The following is a 17,752-nucleotide window of genomic DNA, read 5'->3' on the forward strand; positions in this document are numbered from 1 at the left end:
TGAGAAGGCCACGGCTAATTTATTAGCCGAACCAAATAGGGGGCGCTGTAGAGTCATCTAGCTACACGCGACAAAAATGACAATATATATCTAAGTCACTTCGAGGCCTTATTGAATCTGCCAATTATCAAGAGGCTGAGCACTTTCCAAAAATGTCATATGAAATAGGTGGCGCTAGAGAGCTGATGAAACACGAATATACAAAATTTTAATTTACGGTGAAAGTTTGGCCTAAGCCAAATAGCTCTGTAAAATTTTAGGAGTTTTCAAACATCCTAACCACTCCGAAACCCAGCGGGAAACTTTTTATTTTGCAACTTCCTGTCAAAATGGCCGACTTCCTGTTGGGCGGAGTCAAATAAAACCTAGTGATTCTTGTTGTTTATGAAGAGGTCAATGAGTGTACCAAAGTTGGTGCACATTGGACAAACTTCATCCCGGCCAATGCCGACGTTTGGGGGCGCTATGGAGCTCCTGAACCACGCCCATGTCAATGCTCTATGGAACTTTTACATTTTCACCAAGTTTGAGGCCTGTGCCAAAATGCGTGAGTTTTCCCATATCAGAAATGCCTCAAAAATGAGCGAAATGATCAAGAAGCGTAATAATAATAATAATAATAATAATAATAATAATAAACGGACCAAAAACAATAGGGCTTTGCACCTCCGGTGCAGGCTTCGCCTGCGCCTTCGGTGCTCGGGCCCTAATAAAGAAAGTCTTTCTTGACCTGGCATATTTAACACTGTAAAACTGAACATTGAACAGTTCTCTGCAGGGCAGCAAGGAGTGGTTTTATAAAACAGAACCGTGTATATGGTCTAGACCAGGATCACATATTTGCAGACTGCGGTCCGGGTCCGGACCCAGACGTTGTCCAATACGGACCCATACCGGACCCAACTACTGAGAAGGATTTAATTCTGACAGTGTTCATTTAAAGCACCGGAACTTTTCTTGTCTTTACGGTATTGTGCGCTCTGCGCCACAGTGAACTTCCAATCACGTGTGGTGTAAAATCTTTAAATGCTCTCCTCTGCCAATCAAATTTGTGGCAGACCGCTGCCCTGGCTAGTGAATTGGGACGCGGCCGCAAAAAAACGCCTTTATAAAGAAATAGGGAGCCGAGAACTGGCGAAAAACGAAAACGAAATAGCGCGAGAGAGAGAGAGACGGGAGAAAGCGAGACGCGTGTGATTGGGGAAGAGCGGAGGGGGAAAGGGTAAGGGAGCGGTGTGTGTGTGTGTGTGTGTGTGTGTGTGTGTGTGTGTGTGTGTGTGTGTGTGGAGGAGATGAGGTGGAGAGAGAGAGAGAGAGTAACGCACAGTGACTTAAATAAGTAATTTTAATCTGATTACTGGATTGGAAATAGTAACGCGTTAGATTACTCGTTACTGAAAAAAAGGGTCAGATACTGACATCACTGTAACACACACACATTTTTCCTATCTAATTATAATACATACTGTACATGCATAAAACAGTACTTTTTTACTTTTACTCGAGTAGATTTTTAGCAAAGTAAAGGTACTTTTACTCAATTACAATTTTCAGTACTTTTTCCACCTCTGCCTAATACCTAATACATTATTACTCATAAAATCACTACCTACTGTAATGTAAACTGTATGAGTGTGCATTTCTGACCTTATAAAATGTTATAAAATGATGATAAGATGATTTAATTTAGGTTTACCATATTTGTCGCACTGAAAAGCACACTTAAAATCCTTTAATTTTCACAAACATTTACAGTGTACCTTATAATCAGGTGTACCTTATGTATGAATTCTAGCACTCAGGTTGTAAGAAGCAGTAAAGCCACCCCGCTGAAGTACAGCATTATATAGGAGTTTCAGTTTAGTTCTCCAGCACTGAGACTGGAGCAGTATTAGCATTAGTCGCTAACCGCACTAACTGCTAATTCTTTCACTCTTCAAAGGTGAGTATTATTGGCCTGTAGCCTGTTGTTGACCCCAGCTAGCACTGCTGGAGCAGCATTAGCTTTACCCACACAGGGTTCCTCAGTGTAGCGCTGTTGGGTGGCATTTACTAGTGTCTAGCATGAGCTGTTAGCCACTAATGCTAATGCTGCTGCACCCAGTAAATCTAAGCTTACTGTAAATAAATGGAATCGCTTTACTCACACAAATAAACAGTTTTCAGAAGAGAAATCTGTGTAGTTTAACAACTAGTGCTCATTTGACTTGACAGTTTTTTTTTTAAGAATTACAGTTTTGTTTACTTAGCTTAGCTGTACTTAACTTAGTTAACTTAGACTTATGTATAAAATAGGCCAGAAAAAAGACTTTCATTGATAGTGCGCCTTATAATCCAGTGCGCAAACTATGGTAACTTGATTTAGGTTTGATTTAAAATTATTTACAAAAATAGATTAAATACACAAAATGTGTCTGAAGAAATGTGTACAGCTAACATATACAGTACCTAACAAATAAATAATATTATTGATACACGTTTTTTTTTTATTTAAAATTTTAGTTAAATGGGTTCAAATCACATTGAATAATATTATAACTGCTTACAACCTTCTCTAACATTTCAGACTGATTTACGTTTAATGTGCTTAATGTGGAAAAACAATGAGCTTTATATGTTTTACTTTAATATGAAACATGTATAAATGATTCAAGTATAGATACATACTAGATACGAGTCCACATTAAATAGCATATGGTTCAAATTATATGAGCTTCTCCAAGTTTCCCCTCAGAAGCTCAGTCTGATGTAACTGTGCTGCCTGCTGCTGCCACCAGCAGGACACACACACACACACACACACACACACACACACACACACACACACACACACACACACACACACACACATATCTGCAGGCAGTCTCTTCTTATCAAGTTGCAGCTGCAGTGGTGCTTTTATAGATAAATCCAGCAGAGGGTGGACAGTGTAATCAGTGTGGTTATTAAATACATTAAATGCTTTGAAGCTTTTCTTTCTTTTGATGTAGATCCACGTTTACACAAACATGCTTCTGTTCTCATTCCTTTCTTGTTTTTATAATGTTGTTGTAATAGACACAACTTTGTGTCTCCAAAATCTTTATTTCACAGAATCTTCTTAAGTATTAATGGAACTATTAATTCAAGTTTTCTGGTAGCAATCTTATTGATCCATTCATCATGAAATTTTGATTGAGGAATACTGTCATTTCTGTTCACCAAGTTTCACTTGAAAAATGCTGTATATAGAACATAGCACCTCCCTACACCCACCAAAACTAATATAAATACAGTGCAGGTTCCATTCTCCTCCATTCTGCTTCCATGAAACATCTGGCCTGAAGCTCACTTACCAACAAGGGGATTTATAATCCACTACCTCTCCCTGATAGGCCAAGAGAGGATGTAGAAAAAAGATCACAGCCGATCTTAATGGAACATGGATTAATGGTTACAAAACATGAATAAATAAATAAAAAAAGATGTGTGTGTGTTTATGTTTGAGTGTGTTTGTGAATCTGACATCAGCGATATAATGATAACCATATATGATCTGTATTTGTAGGAATGGTGTTCCAACATAAATGTAAAAGGACAAAACTTTAGGAAAGCAGGAGGTGATGTAGAAGTGTATGAATGCTTGTGAGTGTGTATAGTTACAGTCATGTGAAAAAGTTAGGACACCCCTTAAAAATATGGACATTTTTGTTCTTTATTTGAACAGCCTCAACAGGGAAAGGAAATGTAACTAAATAAACAAAACTGAAGATTTTTTTTTGTTAAATGGAATTAATACTAGAGATGGAAAGATTGATTAGATATGTATCAAAATCAGCCAATTTTCAGTCCAAATATGCGAGCAGCAATTTGCTGATAAATTACCCAAAAGAGAGCTCATCAGATAATATGATCTGTATGTTAGAAGTTGCTACAGCATTTTGCGAGGTCTCCATTCAATCGTTAGATGATTATATGGCTCAAAATAAGATGGCACAGTAAATGCATTAAAACCAATGTTGAAATCTTCCTGAAGTGCAGATAGCTGACATACAGCCCTAAAAAAAAACACAAAAAAATTACGAGTTTCTTTAATTTTACCAAATTAACAACCTCTGAAATATAATCAAGAGGAAGGTGGATGATCACAAACCATTAAACCAAACTGAACTGCTTCAATTTTTGCACCAGAAGGGGCATAAAGTTATCCAAAAGCAGTGTGTAAGACTGGTGGAGGAGAACATGCCAAGATACATGAAAACTGTGATTAAAAACCAGGGTTATTCCACCAAATATTGATTTCTGAACTCTTAAAACTTTATGAATATGAACTTGTTTTCTTTGCATTACCTGAGGTCTGAAATCTCTGCATCTTTTTGTTATTTCATCCGTTTCTCATTCTCTGCAAATAAGTGCTCTAAATGATGATATTTTTTATTTGGAATTTGGGAGAAATTGTCTGTAGTTTATAGACTAGAGCAACAATGTTTATTTTACTAAAACATATACCTATAAATAGCAAAATCAGAGAAACTGATTCAGAAATTGAAGTGGCCTCTTAATTTTTTCCAGAGCTGTATTTTCCAGAATGTTTAAAACTAACATGGTTTGTCTTTTAACACCGCTAACTAGATACCCCTCTCCAGAGTACATCACTCAGCCCAGTACAGTGGGCATCATAAGAGCTATAGCAACACCTCTAATGACTCTCTGCGCTCTACAGTGAAGTGCTGCATAGAAATCTATGAACTGGAGTTTTGGAGTTTTACAGTTGTAATGGTTAATTCCAAAAAGAAAAACACATTTAAAGTTGAGAGCTAAGTTTAAATTATTAATTAATTTGTTTAAATATCTTTAATTATTTTTTTGAGATTTTCTTTGTGTTTCCTATTTTTTTCCCCCACTTGACTGTAAGTATATGTTTGTGTCTAGGTGTGTGTATGTGTGGAGGGGTGGGGGATGCATGCGCATGTGATAAAAATATCCCAACATGAATTAAAGGCACAGCTGGTGTCTTCTGCATGAGCACTGTGACCTCCATCCATTTTTCTGCTCCTGAACTGCACAGACTCACACGCTCATACCTCCAAGTGTACTGCAGTGAACCCGGGAAAGTAAGTCTTGGTGTTGTTAAAAGAGAACAACCACACACACACACACACACACACACACACACACACTCACACATACACACATGTAAAACTACAAACCTGGGCAAACTGTCAGTGGTCTGCATTGTGTTCTGTGAAGCATCTCACACTGCGGATGCAGTACGTTTGCAGGGTTGGAGAGCTCTTGCTTTCACCTGAATGAAACACACTGTACAACCTGTGTGTGTGTGTGTGTGTGTGTGTGTGTGTGTCAAACAGCTGAGAGGCCAAATGAGCAACCCAACCAAGAAAGTGAAAGCTCAGAGCATAACACACTCACGCGCACTCTCACGCAGAGAATCTAACTAGCATGCAGTCATGTGTAAGTGTATCAGACTGTAAAGACTCACTGCGGCAATCATTAGCGAATTCTTCCTGATCTGATTCTGCTGTGGAAGATCAGAAAAGAAGTTGAATGATAACTTCACAACAACATCAGCCTGTCAGATCGTCAACATCAACCGAGCAGACGGAAACGCTCCACCAGACGGAGGCGGCCCTCCATAGCCATGACAACCCCGCCCGCCACCAGCCTGACAACAGCTCTCCGAGACCCTAGAGATCCTGACGGCTCAATTAGAGGCCTCCTCTGCAGGACTAGCATCACTCAGCTGTGTCTGCAAAGCTAGCAAGTATAAAAGTACAAAAGAGTAATTCATGCAGTTCACAAGTAGTGAACAATACACACAACACACACACACACACACCACACGTGACACACACCATAGAACCACAGTCAGACTTGCCAAGCCTGGGCCTACACATCAAAGATCTCAGTGTAAAGTACTGATCACAGTGCTTTACGAATTAAAGAGAGAGAAAAAAACAAAAAGATATTTTAGTTCCAAGGCTTTGAGATGATTGATGAGTGAGCCCTCATCTAAATGAACTGCAGAGGAACTGAAGAGGCTACATTTCTGTTTAGAATGTTGGCATTTTTTCTCATATAAATCAATACATATTCACATATGTAACACTTTAAAATAAGGATCCTTTATAAAGGGTTTAAAATAGTTTACAAAGAAGTTTATTATTAATGTTATTAATTAGGTTATAAACCATTAATAAGCAGTTACAACACAAGTAAAAAGTCTGTTCTATCAGTCAGCATTAACATTTCTCTTAAAAAATGTTTATTTAACTAATAAAAACATTAAATGACTAGACTGACTTTTTAAAATTATTTTATTAGATATGTTAAAAATATATATTTTGACTGTTTTTTTTTCTATTTGTGTTGCAAGTGCTTATGAATGTTTTTAAAGTATTTACAACTAAAATTTATAACCATTAATTCCTTTATAAACACTTCATAAACCCTTTATTAAGGACATTATTTTTTTCAGCTCACTGGCTTTTATGCATGTATAATGTTCTCAAAATTAAAATATTTATTTTTTTATCGCTGAAATATCATATGTTCCCTATCACAAGCAATAAAGGATGACACTTTCCATCCATTCACCCACACAACACTTTAGTCACATGACATACATCATATTCCAATTCTCAATCTTCTAAAAAAAAAAAATCAGGTATAAAAAGGGAAAGGAAAACCAATAGTTACCTTTGTTATCAGAGTTACCAGCCCCAGAAACCACAAGTTAACAGCACCACAGATAAGAGCCATTTAAATGCTTTACAGAGTATTTTAGTTTTTTTTTAACATTTTTAAGATACTACATGATTCCTTATGTGTTCCTTCATAGTCTGGATAATTTCATTATTCATTTACATTGTAGAAAAATGAATGAGAAGGTGTATCCAAATGTTTGACTGGTACTGTACTATGGTTTCAGCTCCAGCTAATGGTTGCCAGGCTAAAAGCTAATCTTTAAATGTATAGGTGTCGTTTGGAGAAGCCCAGCAAACACCCAGAACAAAAATAAAAAATCAGAGGAGCCCAGCCGGCAGCTGTGGAACTGCCCTGGGTATCACCTCAAAGCATAACCCTAGCCAGCCAGGTCATCTATTCATCTCCCAATACACTGAGAGAACAGCAGCACTAGCTGAAAAGAGTTAAAAATGATTCCCTAAAATAATGATCATGTTGTTGTGGCAGTGCTAAAAACAGTGCTAGGCTAGTTCAGGGTATGCAATGCAGATACTGTAAATCATTGCTATGACAACAAGGTCGTTAGAGATGACATGAGGTAACATGATACCATTTAAGTGTACTACATATCTACCAACTTTCCCAAGCTCTTAACCTAAGCTGCTAATAATACATTAGTCTAAATAGACTTGTTTTAAAATGACATCCTAATTGAATGACACTGAAAAAATAAAAATATGAAGTATACTGGCCTAGAATGCTGGCATATAAATGTAAACACATTAGGCTTTGTTTTTTTTAGGGTCCAACACACAAAAAATGTTATACCATAGGTTAATATATTTGTATTAACCTTTTTTATCCTACAATACCTGATTGACACATCCTTAGTTATAAATATATACTTAATAACAGGTATAGTTATATACTTATACAGTACCAGTCAAAAGTTTGGACACACCTTCTCATACAAGGTTTTTTTTTTCCTACATTGTAAATTAATTCTGAAGTTATTCAGACTATGAAGGAGCATTTAAGTAATAATGTAGTAACTTTAAAGTGTTAAACAAACTAAAATACCTCTGTAAAACAATTAGTTGGCTCTAATGTGTGGTGCTGTTAACTAGCAGATTCTAAAGCTGGTAACTCTGATGAACGTATCCTGTGCAACAGAGATAACTCTTGGTTTTCCTCTTCTGGGGCGGTCCTGATGAGAGCCAATTTCATCATAACGTTTTTGATGATCTTTGCAACTAAACTTAAGTTTTCTTTCAAAGTCCTTGAAGTTTTTCGGACTGACTGACCTTCATTTCTCAAAGTATTTTTGCCATAATATGGATAAGAACATTACTCAAATAGAGCTTTCCACTGTATACCGACTCTACACAACTTTATAACTGATGCTCTCAAACACATTTAGAGGACAAGAAATTAAAGCAATTAACCCTTGGCAAGTTCAGCACAGCTGTTAACTGAAAGCAATTCCAGGTGACTCTACTTCATAAAGCACACTGAGAAAATGGCAAACAAGAATTATCTAATTTTAATAATCTAAAATATAAAACATAGTTAATTCACACCACTGAATTTAGTGTTTGTCCAAATTTAGGACTGGTGTATATTTTTTTTACATTGAACAACAATAACATTGAAATAATACTAAAAAAATATTCTATGGCACATTTATTGATTAAGAAACCTCTATATAATGTAAAGGTTCTATACCAATGTAAGTTTTTAATGAAAAACTGTGGTGCTCTGTTCTTCCATGGTAATCTTTAAGGAGCAGTCCTGTCACAGTAGAGAATCATGACCAAAATCCCGACCTCACGCCGCTGTGGCACAGAGCATTAGTCATAAATCTGCCCTCCCCAAACTTGATTAGCCTAAAGAGTCTCATACCACAATGTTCAGTCCCAGCAGCCTCATCTATCATCATTTCACCAGGAGCCATCAATCGCCCATTTCATTTCTGCAGAGCCGCACAGAGAGAGCAGTCCATCAGCACGGCATAAAGGTGCATTAGCTTAACCCAGTTACGTCCAGTCAGGGAAACAACCAAAGCCCAAAACACTGATCTCAAGTATTTATCTTTATGATGAAAATTAGCACAGTGTGTTAGCATTTGTGGGTTTTAGTCTATGCCAGTAAGCCTGTGGTTTTGTTGGGAAGGTGAAATGCTGTGAAAAATATACATAAAATTACATAAAATAGAAAAAACTAATCTTTCTACCTTACATCACTTAATACTTACACTGATTCATGGAGTTATCATTAGAACAGTGTTTCACTGCAACTGTGTTGCTAATGGTAATGAAACTGGCGGTATGAGCAGATGAAGCTAATATAGGTCAAGTAAATTAACAACAAGCAATAAGATAATCTCTTCAATCATGATTCCCCAAGGTTAGATCACTCACTGCTTTAGATTCATCACTTACTGCACATTTTATCTGTCATTTGAATGACGCCACCAAGCTATACAGTACAAAACTCCATGTAAATCCCATGTAAAAACTGAGCACTCAACATATCACGATTAGTCGCGGGCAATGCAGTCAAATTAGGTCAGAGGTTCCAGAGAATAAGCCGCTGGCTTATGAACCTCTAATTCACGCAAAGACCAAAATAGCAGGACCAGCCAAGATGCAGCTAGTACATTATCAAACCTGGCAGCGTGTCACATAATCCTTCAGAACACCAGCTCAGTGATTCACCACCATCCTTCTGCTCTGACATTTCCTTCAAAAAGTTCAAACCCATGCTAGACTATGAACTTAACCGCATGACAAACTACACAACGTGCCTCATAAATTCAGCTTCAGCACCGAGCAGCCTGTTCCTCAAACCACCCAGAATGATCTAATTCAGCAATATATCGAACAGGCCGTTCCCACACGAACTCCAAACACTGAAATCCAGCCCAAAACAGAAGAGCATGCTCACTCCTTACCTGCGTGACCTTCTCAGTGACATTGTGAGTGCGGTCGATGAGCTTGCAGGGAGCGATGATGTCCATCTCTCCGGGAGGCAGAGCGATGAGGGGGTCGGGTTTAAAGTCCACAAAGTTTAGCGTGATCTGAGGGATCTTGCTGATGGTGCGGTAGCGCATGAGGTCAGAGTCAGAGGTAGAGTTTAGGATGCTGGATTTGTTGTTCACGGCACCTAAAAAAAGAGGAGGAAAAAGTTGAGGCAATGCTGCTACTTTAGCAGTTTAGAACTTCTAAAGAGTTCTAAAATCATAAAGTAAAGAAAAGCAGCACTTTCAGCATTCCGTACCTTAGTACCATTTTCAGCATTCAGTACCTTAGTACCATTTTCAGCATTCAGTACCTTAGTACCATTTTCAGCATTCAGTACCTTAGTACCATTTTCAGCATTCAGTACTATGCATTCAGTACCTCCGACTTTCAATATCATCCATTACCTGCCTCATTCATTACTATGTTATTTGGTACCTGTTTCTTGTTTTCTTCATCATGCTGTCAGTGCCTCATCTGTTCATCACCAGTCTTAGTTTGTGCCTTCTTTCAGCATTTGATTCGATTAGGACTTAAAAATCTAAGGTATATTTCATTTAATTCTTATTTATTTAGTAACCAGTACCCCATTAAGTACCTCATTTACTACCTACCCCAATCAGTACCTGGCAAATTTAAATTTAATTCACAACTTTTTATACCTGCATCAAGCACCTTCTTTATTTTTTTCAGTACCTTTAGTACCATTTTGCACATCTATATGTAATGAAAGTAAGGAGCTAGCCTAACATTTAAACTTGTTTAGTACCTCATTCAATACTTGTCTCATTCAATACCCGCCTCATTCAGTATCTGATTATAATTTTGCAACCTCTTTCTGCATTTACCATCAGCCTCACTGAGAACATCTCTCTTTCAGCACAGCTATTTACACTTCTGTGACACCTTAGCCCTTGTCTGTCTTGTTTGTTTCCTTTCTTGGTATTTTTTTTCTGTTATCGTTCCTGTCTTTCCATGACATCCCTAGTCTTTTTGCTTTCCTTCCCATGTGCTCTTTAGCACATGGCTCTGTTCTGTTGCAGTCTTGTCTCCCCTCGAACCCTGCCATGTCATGAGTACTACTAACTACCATTACTGCAAGTGAAGAAAAGCAATAGGCCACAGTGTACTTATAATTATAATGATCTAATTGTACAGTGTTATATCTAAATATTTAAGTTGACATTACTGAAATTGTGGTCTTCAGTGCTCTAATATCTAGACTCTGAATCTAGTATCCAGTCAAGGACTAGAAAATGTATTCAAGATCCTGATTAAGTTCATTAGGTGAACATATAGAGCAGGGGTCAGCAATTAAGTTCGGCCGTTACCTGGCGGGCCACAAAAAAAAATTCTGTTTTGGAAAATGAAGTGTAATGGGATGGAGTGCTACTACAGACTAGTAGCTCTCCAGCCCAGAGGGTTGTTAAACCCAATTAAAGAACAGTTGATCTCAAAGCAGGTAAACCCAAGAAGAAAGAAAAAAATAAATAAATAAACACACCGCTCCTCACACAGGTTCGAAGCGGTGTCGTCAGGGTCGCCATACAATACACTACCGCTGCCCTGACTAGTGAATTGGGACATGGCGGGGAAAGAAACGGCCTTATAAGGAGCCCAATAACGGGGGGAAAAATGAGAACGTGTGGAAACGAAAGTCACACCAAGCGTGACAGAGAGACAGGGAAGAAATGTAAACAAAATCTCACCAGAGAAGCATTTTACTTTTTTTTTTTTCATTATCGTTTATTATAGTTCAAACAACCTCACGGGCCTGATTTGTCATGCTTGTGGGCCACCTCTGACTCACGGGCCCCAACCTCTGATATAGAGAAAGGAAGCCTGGGGGAATGACTACACATTGATGGTGAGTAAACAAGGAAAGGTGTTTTTCTCATCAAAGTTGCACTGCCCAAATCTTAAAGGTCATCAGATTTCATTGAAATGGCTGTGGTAATTAAAACTTTGTTTACTTTATTATGTAAACATTCAGGCATATTTTATTATTGTTCTCATCTCGAATGCTCACCCGTGCTGCTGCAGGAGGCTCTGTTGCGATGTTTGCGCTCCCACTCGGGCCTCATGGCCTCGATGTCGTCGACTGACGATGCTCTCCGCATGCTGTGGAAGCTCTCGCGCGAGCGACTGTGCGCCAGGCTGCAGTTGGAGGCCGAGGCGTCTGGGTTGAGCCTCTGCGATCGGGGTGAGGATTGGCCCAGCGGGAGGGTGGACGGGTGTGGAGGGGCCGGCGGGGGCGGTGTTGGCTCGCTGCAGAGCAGGGTGCGGCGATCTTCTGGCCACAGCGAGGAGGACGCGGTGCTTGCAGTGGTGGGACGGACCTGCTCGTGCTCGGGGAGGGACAGAAGCTCAGCCAGGGCAAGAGACTCGTGGCTACTGCCCGGCCTGGAGCATGCAGATCCAGGAAAGCCCACCCCACCACGGCCTGCCTCAGCGTCCTCCTTCAGAGATGACCTGCTCTTACTCTGAGACTGCAGGAGCGGCAGACGCAGACGGATACGCCGCACTTGATCTAACAGAGAGAGAAAACTCATCATTGGTATTGTAATAAGCTAGTAAATGATAATGATACCGTATGTTTCGCATTATAAGGCAACTTTAAAATCATTTCATTTTCCCATTAATCCGGTGCACCTTATTTATGAACTTTATTAGTCAGGTTTTAAGGAGCAGTAAAGCCATTTTGCTGAAGTGCAGCATTATAAAGACGTTTCAGTGAAGTTTCTCTAGCACTGAGGCTGAAGCAGTATTAGCATTAGCTGCTAACCATGCTAAGTGCTAGATCCTTCGTCGTTCAAAGGACTGTGGTCTGCGTGTTGGACTGGCAGTCAAGTGTAGCTCTGTTGGGCACCATTTACTAGCGCTAAGTGCTGCTAATTGTGGCTAGCGCTGCTGCTAACTGCGATAAAATACTGGAAATCTAAGCTTACTGTAATTAAACAGAAGTGATTTACTCACCCATATAATAGTTTTAAGAAGAGAATTTTAAAACACTCTTTACAGTTTTGTTTAGTTAGGCGCTTAGAAGGGAAACATGGTGACCACCCTTGTTCCTTACTATTGTCGCTTAAAATGAGCCTTATAATCCAATGCGCCTTATAATATAAAAATAGACCAGAAAATAGAGATTCATTAATAGTACATATTATAATATGGTGCGTCTTATAGTCTGTAAAATAGAATACACTTAATTATATCTTAATAATCTCCTCAATACACACACAACTCAATAGTTATTATGAAGTACAGTAAATCCATAATTCATTATCAATAAAAATGAGTAAATACTAATCAGTAATGAGTAGACTAATGGAAGTGAAATGCAGTACTTGTGGAGCGCCAGGGGAGAGGCAGCCGGTGGTTCAGTTCCTGGCTGGGATCTAGCAGTTTATCTTCATTCATGACTTCAAAGTTTAGGATGAACATGATCACCACGCCATCCTCGTTCTTGACTGGTACCACGTCCACCAGGCATTGAAAACACACCCCTGCAGGAGAGAGAGAGAGAGAGTGAGAGAGAGAGAGAGAGAGAGAGATGTTCATTCAACTATGATATAACATTAATATATTATTAAATATGGTTTAGTCAATAGACTGATGATAATGTCAGTATCAGGTAAAACCTCTGTATCTGCATTTTCAAGTTTTTGGACTTTGACATAATTTGACTATAGGAAATGAAAATCAGACCAAAATGAATGAATGCTCTAATTTTTAAACAAAACTTTGTACATTGATTTCCATTAAAAGTTCTTGGAAATAAGTTACTATTTTGGAGATACAAAGGTTTTGCATGACAGTGGCAGTGTGTATTTTTCTATATTCAGCAACTGAACAACTGTAGATATAGGCTTTATTCTGAGGATTTAATTATTTTTTTGTGACTTCATGCACTTTTTGTATTGCTGCCTTTTCTTTCTACCTATACATAAAACAAAAAGCACACATTCAAAAGCATTTATCTTCTGAAACACAATCCAGAAACACAACAACACAGAAAATGACGGGATGATGAATGCTGAGTTCTCTAAAACGTAAAAAAAAAAAAAAAGAATCTGTTGTGCATTTGGCTGCAGAGCTCTGTTGCTCCCACATAGAGAGCTGTAGAGTAATTAACTTTCAGTCCAATAACTGTGAGTAACTGATTCAAAAGCACTGTATCTTTAGCTTCTGATGTAAAACTTCCTCAGACACTGAGCTTTTTCTATAGTCTCCAGACAGTGTAGAATATGCTCATATTAATAATGAAACTTTCTGTCTTTTTGTGTCTCTCTAATTCAGTTTTTCCCACTCCTACCTTGTTATCTAAACTACTAATGCATACTATATTTTTGCATTATAAGACGCACTTAAAAACCTTGCATTTTCCCCAAAATCTTTTGCCATTCAGAAGAGAGTATTGACTGTAGCCTGCTACTAACCTCAGGTAGCACTGCTGGAACAGCGTTAGCATTACCCACTAACCACGCTAGCCATTTGCTGTTTAGAGTTGAGTGTTAGCATTAGCATTAGCCACTAACCGCGCTAAGCACTAGCTCTTTCGCCATTCAGAGGTGAGTATTATCAGCCTGTAGCCTGTTGCTAACCCCTGCTAGCACTGCTGGAGCAGTGTTAGCATTACCCGCTAACTGTGCTAAGCGCTAGATCATTTTGCTCTTCAGAGGTGAGACCTGCTGAAACATGGTGACACAGCTGTAACTTACTAATGTCACATAATCTGGTACCCATTTGTGTTATACATTTACATTCATCTATAATTTAAAGTTTGTCTCTGTATCATACACTGTATATTATATGGTGGTTTCTTTTAGATTGTGATTCCCTAATTGCTTATTTCTTTATCTCATACTTCTGTTTTCTTGTTTGTTTCTGGATCTCTCAGTTTTACCTGTTCTAGTGTTTTTTTGTTCTCTTTTCCCTTGATTTCCTATGTCTTGCATTATCTTGTCTGTTTGTGCTTCAAGAATTCATCATCTCTGAAAGAGGAAGTTGCAGAGATGCAAGCTGTTCTTGCTTCCCGCGTTTAATAACATTTTGAAAATTCACACTGAAAACTCTTTAAAACTCCAACTATTTGATTTCAATGAAAGCGATGAGCATTTTTACAGTTAAAAGTGACAGATCAATAAAAAGACAGAGAGATTAAAGTTGAAAAGTCTGAAAAATGAGAAATATTATTATAGTGGGTTGGTAGAGCATAGTGGAAGATGACGTTACTCTTCATATAACAGATTTGGGTTTGATTCCTCACCTCCCTACCAATAATAGTAACACCTAACACTACACTCTGTGTCTACCTGTGTAATACGATTACACTCTACAAGCTGCTCCACATAGACTCAAACATCTGCTCATCCCTGCCCATCATCTAATGCCAATATCAGAAGATTATTCTCGACCACCTTGACACAAGACATCATGAATAGACATTGTATTATGAATATTGTGGACCAGTTGTACTTTAAAGATATTATGAAAAAATCAGGCAGTCCGCTGTTATTTAAAGCACAAACCATGTTACAATTAATACAAATTGTTAGAAATAAACTTCTAATATACTTCATTTGAATGCATGATATGTTTCAGTGTTTGCTTAAACATTTCTAACAGTAAACACCTAGTTTAAAAAGATAATCATCTTTCAGTTTTATTCTGTTATCAAGAGCTAAATATGAATAATAAATATATGTAATCATGTACAGCGACTGAAGTCCACCTAGAAATCCAAAACCAAACCTGTGTTACTCTACCTTTATCAGCATTTATCTGACCAAATAAAACACCAACTTCACAGGAAACTTACACATCGCTACATCACAACATCTAAAATCTCCCCTCATCCAATAACACTTCAGCACATACATACACTGCAAAGTGTGATGAATCAATTTACAATCTACACTTAAACACTCATTATATTTAATGTAAATACATCACAAAACCCCTTAGTGGCAGATATTTACAATTTGTTTCTGCCATCTCTTGCTTACCTTCAGTGAAGAAAACAGATAATAAATGATGCCTGGTTGCACATGCCTTCACAAGACTGGCAGAATGACAATCATTCTCATCAATGGACAGAAAGAGAGAGTGAAAGAGAGTAAGAGAGAGAGAGAGAGAGAGAAAGAGAGAGAAAGAGAGAGAGAGAGAGAGAGAGAGAGAGAGACAGAGAGAGGGCTGACAGGAGATTGGCCCACTATATAATCCCAGCTGTGGCAGAACTAGTAGGAACGAGGCAGGGATTACAGGTCCTCCAACACCATCTGGCTGTGTGTGTGTGTTGTGTGTGTGTGTGTTGTGTGTGTGTGTGTTTGTGTGTGTGTGTGTGTAGTATGGATGTTTGTTATTGCATCTAATATGTGCAAACCACGTTATCATATAAAAGTGTGTACTGTATAATAGTATACATTTCCCTTAACATAAACTAAAAGTAAAATGAAATAGGACATGAACTAGAATTAACTTACTATTAGACTTATTTAGTGACTTTTTGCCACTCAATGCACTTAAGGTCACTTACAATTAGGGGTTGGCAATATGGCCATAAAATAGTCCCATGATATTTCATGCTATTTTCACAATAACTATAAAGAACCTGATATGAAAAAACACTGAATTAGAAAGAATATTTTAAGAATACACTACTGCACAATATATATATATATATATATATATATATATATATATATATATATATATATATATACATTTTATTATTGCATATGATTTGACATGGCACATCTCTAAATTAGATATTTTAAAAATACAAGAATTTTTATCAGATTTGTAACAGAAGTGATTCAGAATGTCCTGATGTCCCAATAATGCACTCCAAATATCTCCATATATCCAGGATTAAAGTAAGATGAATGATACTGGACAGATATAATCTGTCTTTTGTAAATATAAAGCTCTGGAAAAAAATAAGAGACCACTTTAGTTTCTAATTCAGTTTCTCTGATTTTTATATTTATAGATATATGTTTGAGTAAAATGAACATTGTTGTTTTATTCTATAAACTGCAAATAAATTCCAAATAAAAATATTGTCATTCAGAGAATTTATTTGCAGAAAATGAGAAATGGCTGAAATTCCAAAAAAAGATGCAGAACTTTTAGACCTCAAATAATGCAAAGAAAAAAAAAGAAGTTTATATTTATAAAGTTTGAGCGTTCAGAAATCAATATTTGGTGGAATAACCCTGGTTTTTAAATAACAGTTTTCAGGCATCTTGGCATGTTCTCCTCCACCAGTCTTACACACTGTTTTTCGATAACTTTATGCCACTTCTGGTGCAAAAATGCAAGCAGTTCACATATGTTTGATGGCCTGTGATCATCCATATTTCTCTTATTTTTTTCCAGAGCTGTATAATAGGAAATGAGAACAGTATACATTTTTCTCATTTACAGTAACAAAGTAGTAGCCTGATGTGGGTGGGTGATATGGCACATTATTTCAGCGTCTGATTCACGATATCTAAAAATGTTGGCAATATTATTGCATATGATATGACATGGCACATGAGAAACGGCAGCCAATTGCACACAGCGTACTCTCAACCGGAAATGACTGTCTACCTGGAGGACTGCATCGGGCACTGAGGGGATGACCCAGCACAGAGTGCCAATCCATATCTGAGCATACAGTCACACACACACGGGCATTTTTTTAGTTTTCGGACTGTGGGAGGAAACAGGAGTGCCCAAAGGAAATGCACACAGACACGGGGAGAACATGGAAACTCCACTCAGGTAGGGACTTGAACCAAGGACTCCAGTGCTAGGGGGTGGATGTGCTAACCACTAAGCCACTGTTCCGCCACAATTGTGTCCCATGACTTTTGTTATTTCCCCTGGGAGCTTAGGAACACTGCACTGACCTGAGGGATATGCGTGTGAGGCCCCTTGCATTAAATGTGGATGTGATTCAAGCCAGAATGCAACAGTCACGGTCATTACCACCCACTGTACTGTCCACTGTGAATAGTAATGCCTTCTATGATGTGATACTGTGGATTGGGAAATGT

At 38.0% G+C, this 17,752-nt stretch overlaps 1 protein-coding gene across 1 annotated transcript in view; it reads right to left on the minus strand.

Annotated features, from left to right (window-relative positions):
- Positions 1-17,752, minus strand: part of kcnh2b (potassium voltage-gated channel, subfamily H (eag-related), member 2b) — a 368,308-nt gene that overhangs the window by 147,934 nt on the left and 202,622 nt on the right. The window contains exons 3-5 of the mRNA XM_007256921.4: positions 13,052-13,210; positions 11,734-12,234; positions 9,638-9,849 (exon numbers count right to left, since the gene is read on the minus strand). Of these exons, the coding sequence (XP_007256983.3) occupies positions 9,638-9,849; positions 11,734-12,234; positions 13,052-13,210 (872 nt within the window). The remainder of the gene's footprint in view (positions 1-9,637; positions 9,850-11,733; positions 12,235-13,051; positions 13,211-17,752) is intronic.

The sequence above is a fragment of the Astyanax mexicanus genome, chromosome 6 (genome assembly GCF_023375975.1).
Source record: "Astyanax mexicanus isolate ESR-SI-001 chromosome 6, AstMex3_surface, whole genome shotgun sequence".
NCBI lineage: Eukaryota > Metazoa > Chordata > Actinopteri > Characiformes > Acestrorhamphidae > Astyanax > Astyanax mexicanus.